The 10,000-nt window shown below is 38.9% G+C and overlaps 1 protein-coding gene across 4 annotated transcripts in view; it reads right to left on the reverse strand.

Annotated features, from left to right (window-relative positions):
• Positions 1-10,000, reverse strand: part of LOC125033903 — an 88,450-nt gene that overhangs the window by 17,995 nt on the left and 60,455 nt on the right. For all 4 annotated transcript variants that reach the window (XM_047625481.1, XM_047625480.1, XM_047625478.1 and 1 more), the window contains exon 2: positions 1,708-2,191. In XM_047625481.1, coding sequence (XP_047481437.1) covers positions 1,708-1,779 — 72 coding nt within the window. In that variant the 5' untranslated portion in view covers positions 1,780-2,191. The remainder of the gene's footprint in view (positions 1-1,707; positions 2,192-10,000) is intronic.

The raw sequence follows: 10,000 nt of genomic DNA on the forward strand, positions 1-10,000 counted from the left end.
GGCACATACAAAAATGGAAACAGATACAGACATTAAATGGATAAGTTATACACTAAAAAGCGATTTTGGCAAGACTAATATGCCGAGGAAATTACATCAATAACTGGATTATGAAGCCATTACAGTAATGAAATGGAACAAGGAAAAGCAATAATGGAGGATAAAAGGTGTAGATGGAGGAAAATGCGCTAATGAAAGGAGTGAAAAAAAATAGTTGTTGTTGCCATCAACAGAGTGATAAATATCTTCATTATTTTCAGTGTCATGATTATGATCGCTGTTCGTGCCTTTAGTGGTACTATTTATCATCATAATCATTGTTAGTTATCGTTTCCCAGTGTCGTTATCGATATCGTTATCGTTATCATGATCATTATCATTATCATCCTCATCTTCATCTTCTTCACTTTAATCTTCATTGTTATATCCTTATCATTACTATTATTATTATCATTATCATCTTTATCTTTAGTGTTATTATTATCATTAACATCATCATTATTATTATTGCCATCATTATTATCATAATCATGATTATCATAGTTGTTATCATTAGTATCATTGATATTATTATTATTATTATTATTATTATTATCATAATCATTGTTGTCATAAGTGTTATCATTATCAATATCATTATCATTATCACTGTCATTATCATCATCGTTATTATTATTGTTATTATTACCATTATTATCATCATACTAATAATGTTGCAATTATCATCATCATCATCATCATCATCATTAGTATTATTATTATCATTATTAGTATTATTATTATTATTATTAGTATTATTATTATATTATCATTATCATTACATTACTGTCATTCCATTATCATTCCATTATATTTTCATTACTATGTTATTACTATCATAGTCATCATATAATTTTATTATTGATATTATTATTATTATTATTATTATTATATTATTATCATCATAGTTATATTTATTACTATTATCATCATTATTATATCTATCACTATTATATCATTATTATCATTGGCGCTATAATATCATTATTATTACTATCAAATCAATATTATTATATTATCATTATCATTATCATTATACCATTATTATTATTTCACAACATTCATCTTTATCATGATCAGTATCTGTATATCCAATATTATTAGAACCTTCTTCATCATTATTACTATTACCATCATAATATCATACTATCATTAAGAACAATGCTTTCATCTTTAAATTACCATCAGTGACCATTATGATTAGACGCACATCTATCAATGTATGTGAATATAATGAGAGATATGCTTGTAATCTTAATATATATATATATATATAGTGTTAGTGTTAGTGTGTGTGTGTGTGTGTGTGTGTGTGTGTGTGTGTGTGTGTGTGTATGTGTGTGTGTGTATGTCTATGTCTATGTGTATGTGTATGTGTATATATGTGTGTGTGTGTGTGTGTGCATGTGTATGTCTATGTGTGTGTTTACCTATCTATCTATTAAATCTTTGTATCTATTCACACACACACACACACACACACACACACACACACACACACACACATACACACACACACAGACACACACACACACACACACACTCCCACACAAACACACACACACGTATAATCCATACATACACACATACATATTAACGTATGTATATTTATGTGTATACAAAGAGCTAGAAGACAACAATAAGAAACGAAGATAAATAAAAACTTACCAGGCTGAGGATGGCAATGAAGATCGTCCCGGCGCGCAGACTACAGCACCAGCAACTGTCAAAGGCCGCCATTTCTAACGAATTTCCCTTATTTCTTCTCTCAATCGTCTATTCACTTGTTTTATTTCATTTATTGCGTGTCAGTCATTCTAAATTCACCGTGCCATTTTTAATGTTCTTTTTTGATATGTTGTTTATAATGATATATTTTTGGGTATATTATATTATGTTTTTTTTACAGATAGAAAACTATGAACACTGAATTTACGAAATATGTGTAGAAATATAAATATATGTATATCACATTTCTTAAACAATAATCACACTGCTTTGGCCATCTGTTTTTTTTTTTTTTTTTTTTTTTTTTACTTTATTCACATCATTTTTGTGAATTGATGAATAAAAAATTCCTGAATCACTCGTGCGCAATGTAGCAGTCAGATGTTTCTTGCCGTTCTCGTTTTCTGTTGCTTGTTGTCGTTTTCTGTTGATAAAAAGAGAGAATATTCACAATTAAAATATAATACTCCAATATAAAGAGACATTCATTTTTATTTAAGTTTTAAACACCTTATAATTAAAACATTAATTTTTCGAATGAATAGGAGGGAAATAGCCGACCATAATAAAAATACGATAAAAATGCGATGCATGATTGAACAAAATAATTTAAATAAAACAAAATAAACATTAATTTTTTGTTTCTATAGGAATCGAAATAAAATTATTAATGAATAAATAAGAGGGAAATATCCGACCATAAAATAAGACAAAATATCCTAACCTCGTTACCCCTAAAAGAAAAACAATGTCGCAGCAGCAGTTAAAAGCGAATGCAAATTGCTGCTTCCAAGATTGCATTCGAGTTGCATCATTGCATGGGAGAGCAGGATAAGAACCGTTAGAGCAGTTATTATAGGCAAAAAAAAAAGGGAATAAGGATAGAAGAATATTAAGGGGGAGAGAGAAAAAGAGATGAAGGAGAGAGGAGAATGAGAAAGAGGAAGAGGGATAATTTGATTAGAATATGGAAGAGGAGGTGGAGAAAGAAAGGGAGGAATAATTGGATGATAATACGGAGAAGGGGAATGGACAAGAGGTCAAGGATAAATGAAAAGAGAGAGAAGGAGGGGAAGGAGAGGAAATGATGATGATTAAGGTAGACAAAAGAGACGAAGAACGGGAATAAGAAGAAGAAACAAAAATGAATAAGAAAAAAGAACAATAAATATACACAAGACCGAAAACTAACAAAAGAAAGAGGAGAGAGAGAACCAAAAAAAAAAAAAAAAAAAAAAAAAGAGAGAGAGGAAGTTGAGACATAGCATAACGATAATAAAAGTGGAGAAGGAGAGAAAATAAGAAAAAGGATGTTTAGAAGGAGGTGAAGTGGCGTCGAGAGACACATGGAGAGTGTAACAAGGAGGTGAGAGAAGAGGGGAGAAGAGGGGATGAGAGAAAAAATGAGGAAATGAAAAGAATCGAAGAAAAAGGAGAGAAGGAGAGAGATAAAATGACAAAGACGAGACGATCAAATTAAATAATAAAAACAAATCAATACAAAAGATGATAAAATGAAAGGAAGAAGAAAAAGAAAAGAAAGAAGTGCACAAAAATTACAAGAATAAGAATAAGAAGATGAAGAAGGAAAAAGAAAGAGACAGAAGAGAATGGAGAGAAACAAATAAACTTGAGTGGACAGACAAGAGGGAAAGAGGAAGGGGGGGGGGGGGAGAGAGGGGGTGCACAGGAGGTTCATTGTACACAAACTCCTTCGAACAGTTTGGGAAAGGAAGTGTACAATGGAATGCCAAACACGAGAGAGGAGAGAGAGAGAGAGAGAGAGAGAGAGAGAGAGAGAGAGAGAGAGAGAGAGAGAGAGAGAGAGAGAGAGCGAGAGAGAGAGGAGGTGAAGGAGGAAGAAGGGGAGGAGGTGGTGAAGAGGGGGAGGGAAGAGGAAGAGCAGGAGGAGGAAGGAAGAGGAGGAGGAGGAAGGAGGGGGAGGAGGGGGAGGAGGGGGAGGAGGGGGAAGAGGAGGAGGAGGAGGAGGAGGAGGAGGAGGAGGAGGAGGAGGAGGAGGAGGAAGAGAAGAAGAAGAAGAAGAAGGAGGAGGAGAAGAAGAAGAAGAAGAAGAAGAGGAGGAGGAGGAGAAGAAGAAGAGGAGGAGGAGGAGGAGGAAGGAGGGGGAGGGGGGTAAGAGACGGAAGAGGGTAGAGGTGACAGGGAGATAAAGGACGTGGAAGGGAGAGAATATGGGGTTAAAGAGACTGATAGATAGACGAGTGAATAGACAGATAGTTAGGTCGATAGTTGGTTGGAACAGGAAAATATTTGAAAATGCAGAACACACACACACACACACACACACACACACACACACACACACACACACACACACACACACACACGCATATACACACACACACATACACACAGAAAGAAAGAGAGAACGAGAGAGAGAGAGAGAGAGAGAGAGAGAGAGAGAGAGAGAGAGAGAGAGAGAGAGAGAGAGAGAGAGAGAGAGAGAGAGAGAGAGAGAGAGAGAGAGAGAGAGAGAGAGAGAGAGAGAGAGAGAGAGAGAGAGAGAGAGAGAGAGAGAGAGAGAGAAATAAAAAGAGAGCGAGAGAAAGAGAAGAGAGAGACGGATAGGAGAGAGAAATATAACAACAGAGAAAGACAAAAAGAGACAGAGAGACACTGAGAAACAGAAAGAAAGATAGAAAGAGACAAAGAAACAGAAAGAAAAAAAAAGAAAAAGAGAGAAACAGAAAGAAAGAGACAGAGAAACAGAAAGTAAATACGATAAAAAGAGAGAGAGAAACAGAAACAACGGAAGATAGAAAGAGACAGAGAAACAAGAGACAAAGAAAAATATAGAGAAACAGAAAGAAAGATAAAAAATAGAGAAACAGAAACAAAAAAAAACAGATAAAAAAGAGACCGAGAAACAAGAGACGAAGAAAAATACAGACAGAGAAACAGAAAGAAGGATAAAAAAACAGACAGAGAAACAGAAAGAAAGAAAGACGGAAAGAGACAGAGAAACAGAAACAAAGGAAGATAAAAAGAGACAGAGAAACAGAAACAAAGAAACACAGAAAGAGAGAGAGAAACAGAAAGACAGAGAAACAGAAACAAAGAAAGATAAAAAGAGACAGAGAAACAGAAACAAAGAAACACAGAAAGAGACAGAGAAACAGAAAGAAAGAAAGACAGAAAGAGACAGAGAGAGAAACGTAAAAAAAGAGAGAGAAAAGGCCGGCAGTTCTCGACGGATGAGCCCGACCAGTTCCATTACAGGTCGTCCAACACGGTGTAAAGTGGCTCTGAGGAGTATAAGTATTCACCGACACTCGTAAGGACTCAGATCCTCCTGCTCATAGATCTCGATTTTTTTGTTTTCCTTTTTTTTTTTTGTATTTTCTTTTTTTTTCAAAGCTCGTTTTGTTTTTGTTTTTGTTTTCTTCTTTTTTTTAGGGGGGAGGGGGGGGGGGGTATGGTAATCTGGGTATGTCTGTTTGTCTGTGTGTTTTTCAATTGTTTTTTTTGTTTGTTTGGTTGGTGTTTTTTTCGTCTTTCTCTATCTCTCGCTTTCATTCGCAATCTCACTCTCACTCTCACTCTCTCTCGTTTTCGCTCTCTCTCTCTCTCTCTCTCTCTCTCTCTCTCTCTCTCTCTCTCTCTATCTATATATATATATATATATATATATACGTATATAGTTACATAGAATGTGTGTGTGTGTCTTTCTGTTTTGTCTTTCTTTGTTTCTTCGTCTCTCCCTCTCGCTTTCATTCGCAATCTCACTCTCACTCTCACTCTCTCTCTATCTCCCCCTCTCTCTCTAACTCACTCTCTCTCTCTCTCTCTCTCTCTCGCTCTCTCTCTCTCTCTCTCTCTCTCTCTTCTCTCTCATCTCTCTCCTCTCTCTCTCTCTCTCTCCCTCTCCCTCTCCCCTCCCTCCCTCTCCCTCTCCCTCTCCCTCTCCCTCTCCCTCTCCCTCTCCCTCTCCCTCTCTCTCTCTCTCTCTATCTCTCTCTCTCTCTCTCTCTCCCTCCCTCCCTCTCTCTCCCTTCATTCTTCACCGTAATCGATGCAAGAATTCAATCGGCATTCAAGTCACCGTTTGATTTATGTGATGTTTACTGTGCAAAGACCTCCCTTACAGTGCACGGTTGTTGAATACAGAGCTCCTTGTGACAGGCGCTGCTGGGTACAGTGCCTTCCCTCAGAGCTTCGCTTCAACATCATTGTGTTGGTAAGTATGGCAAAGGGCTTGATGTGTTTGAGTAAGATAATAAATACTTTGGTAAGTATGTTTGTATTGTCTGTTTTTTTTTTTTATTCTATTGTGTATTGGTGTGTTGGTATGTGTAGTAGGGATATATATGTGTACACGTATTTGTACATGAACGTAAGCATATACATACATATTCATAAACACACTTAAACAAATGTACATGAATAGATGAAGACCTTCACACATACAGACACAAACACACACACACACGCACGCATACACACACACGCACGCACGCACGCACACACACATACACACACACACACACATTAACACACACACTTAAACAAACGTACATGAATAGATGAACACCTTCACACACACACACACACACACACACACACACACACACACACACACACACACACACACACACACACACACACACATTCACACACACACTTAAACAAACGTACATGAATAGATGAATAACTTCACACATACAAACACACACACACACACACACACGCACGCACGCACGCACGCACACACACACACATACATTCACACACACACTTAAACAAACGTACATGAATAGATGAATACCTTCACACATACAAACACACACATACAAACACACACACACACACACACACACATTCATACACACTTAAACAAACGTACATGAATAGATGAACACCTTCACACACACACACACACACACACACACACACACACACACACACACACACACACACACACACACACACGCACACACACACACTATACATATACTCATATATAAATGAATACATATAATACAACATATACGTAACCCACTAATGAAATCTCCTCTTGTCATAATGCAGAGCCACTTTCACCGAGGGCGACGGAAAGGCAACACAAAGGTTGGGTAATTCCGTCTCTGTGTTGTTTTTTGTCCGTTTTTCATTCCCTTTTGATGAAAATTTTAAAAACAAAAATAAGTATATATGGATATAGATAGAGATATTTTTTAGTTTTATTTTTTCTATATTTCGATGAGAAAAAAGAGAAATGTTTGTTTATATATCGATTTGTTTTAGTGTTTACGATTTACAAATTAGGGAATAATATATTTTTTTTTAATAATTATAAAATAGCAAATGTATTAGAGATGTGAAAAAAGACAATAAAACAATACTTCAGAAATTCGTGGCGTGAATCAGAACACATCTCAGTTAACAAGTGGCAAAACAAAGGATTTTTTTTTTTTTTTTTTTTCTTGTGGTCTCTGTCAGACCTTGTCGCAATTTCCCGCCTGTTTCTTTTTCTTTCTTTCTCTTTTTCTGGAAGGTATATGGCCTTTTATGTCGTTATGTGTGAAATATGGTTGTTTGCTTTATTTTTGAAGTGATTTGAAGTGTCTGTTTCTCGGTCTGTCTTTCTCTCTCTCTCTCTCTCTCTCTCTCTCTCTCTCTCTCTCTCTCTCTCTCTCTCTCTCTCTCTCTCTCTCTCTCTCTCTCTCTCTCTCTCGCTCGCTCTCGCTCTCTCGCTCTCTCGCTCTCTCTCTCTCTCTCTCTCTCTCTCTCTCTCTCTTCTCTCTGCCTCTGCCTCTCCCTCTCCCTCTCCCTCTCCGTCACCTACCCTCTCCGTCTTCTTCTCCCTCCTCCTTCTCCCCTGCTCTCCCCTTCCCTCCCTCCATCTGTATCCCTCTCCTCCCCTTACTTCGCCCTCTCTCCCTCTCTCCTTCTCCCTCCTTCACCCTCCCTCCTTCTCTCCTCCTCCCTCCTTCTCCCTCCCCCCTCTCCCTCCTTCACCCTCCCTCCCTCCATCTCTCCCCCCGCCCTCCCTCTCAATCCTTCACCCTTTCCCTCCCCCCTTCATCCTCTCCCCCCTCCCTCCCTCTAAATCCTTCATCCTCTCCCTCCCTCCTCCCCCCTCCCTCCCTCCCTCCCTCCCTCTCAATCCTTCTTCTGTCTAAGGTCCTCCGAATCTACATCCTGAAATCCTGTTTCTGAAACCCAATCCTTCAGCTTGGATAACCGGGCGGACCAGACAGACAGCCTACGAGATGACCTGGATCGCATCTCGTTTGCTTATTATGTCTTCTTTCTTTGTCCTTTTTTTTCGTTTATTCTCTTTCTCTCTCTGTTTCTGTTTCTCTGGGTTTTTTTTTTTTTATCTGTTTTTTTTTTTTTTGTGTCTCTTTTTTTTGTTTGTTTGTTTCTGTCTCTCTAGCTTTCTCTTTTACCGTCTGTCTGTTTATTTTGGTTCCTTTCTCATTCTTATTCTCATTCTCCCTCTCATTCTTTTTCTTTTCCTTTTTCTTCTGCTTCATCTTCCTCTCTCTCTCTCTCTCTCTCTCTCTCTCTCTCTCTCTCTCTCTCTCTCTCTCTCTCTCTCTCTCTCTCTCTCTCTCTCTCTCGCTCGCTCTTATTGTCTTTTATCTCCTTTACTCTTCCTTCTCCCATCCATCTCATCCATACCCTCCCCCCCCCCCCCCCTGTGGCGGGAGTATAGAGTGACTTAAACCACCGAAAATATAAGTAAATAAATAAATAAATAAATAAATATATAAAAATAAATAGATAGATAAATAAGTAAATAAATAAATGAATAGATAAATAAATAAAAATTAAAAAGAGTAAGAAATGACAACGATAAAGGTATCAGTGAGTTTTAATATCAAAGGATGTAAAAAAAAAGAAAAAAGAAAAAAATATATGTATAATAAATACGCCATAAAAGGAAATCACGATGATATGTAACCCGAAATATCAGAAGAGGAGAAAATGGATAAAGAAGGAAGAAGCAAGTGAAGAGAAGATCGTCAAAAGAACTGAGAGAGAGAGTGTCGCTAACTCCTCTCTCCTCCTTTATCATTCTCTTTTTCTCTCTTTCTCCTTCTTCTCTACTTCTTTCACGTCGAATTCCTTCAAGTTTGATTCCTCCTTTTTCGTTATCGCTTATTACCCCTTTCTCTCCCCTTTCTCATTTCCTAATTCCTCCCTCTTCCTTTATTATCGTCTTCTTCTTTATTATTCTCTTCTCGTATCGTTTATTCCCTCTCTTTCCCTTTCTTCTTCTTCTTCTCTCCTTTTCTCATTCTTCTCGCCTCTCTTTTTCTTCATTTCTCCCTTCTCTCTTATTCTCATTCTTCTCTCCTTCTCCTTTTCCTTTCTTATCTTCTTTCGTTCTCTTTCTCATTCTCCTCTTCCTTTCTTTATCTCCCTTCGCCCCATTCCCCTTCTTCTATTCCTTCTACTTATTCTTCTTATCCTATCTCTATCCCTTCTCTTCTCTCTTATGTCCTTTCTTTGCATCCCCCCCACCCACCCCATCCCCCCTTCCACCTCCCCCCTTCCATCCTTCCACCCCCCCCCCCCCCCCGCGCTTAGCAAACATACTTCTCAGAATCAGAGACTTGTAAGAATCCTGTTGTCTTTTTCTTTTTCTTCTTCTTCTTCTTCTTCGTCTACTACTTCTTCTTCTTCTTCTCTTCTTCTTCTTCTCTTCCTTCGCCTCCTCCCTCTCTCTTCCACCTTCTTCCCCTTCTCTCTCCTCCCTCTCCTCCCCTCTCTTTCTCTTCCACCTTTTCCCCTCTCTCTCTGCTCCCCTTCTCCCTTCCCCCCCTTCGCCCACCCCCGCCTGGCAACTACAGCCCTTCCCCCCCCCCCCCCCACAACTCCCTTATCCTCCCTCTAACCTCCCCCGTCCTTCCATTATGCTTCTCTCCCTCTATCCTCTCCTCCTGCCTCTTCTCCCCGTTTTGCAACCACAGACCTCTCTCTCTCTCCCCTTCTTACCCCCTCCCCTTTCTCCTTATCTTACCTCATCTCATTCCTTATATTCTCTCTCTCTATCCTTCCCTCCTGTCCCTTCTCTTTCCCTCCCCTCCTACCCTGTCTCTCCCCCTCCCCCTCCCCTCTAACCTTCTCTCCCGTCCCTTCCTCTACCCTTCCCCCTTACCCCGTGTCTCCCCCCTCCCCTTCTCTCTTATCCTTCCCTACTGCCCCTTCCTCTACCCTCCCCTCCCCCTCTCCCCTCCCCTCCTGTCCCTCCCTCTACCCT

Source organism: Penaeus chinensis, chromosome 17 (assembly GCF_019202785.1).
Source record: "Penaeus chinensis breed Huanghai No. 1 chromosome 17, ASM1920278v2, whole genome shotgun sequence".
NCBI lineage: Eukaryota > Metazoa > Arthropoda > Malacostraca > Decapoda > Penaeidae > Penaeus > Penaeus chinensis.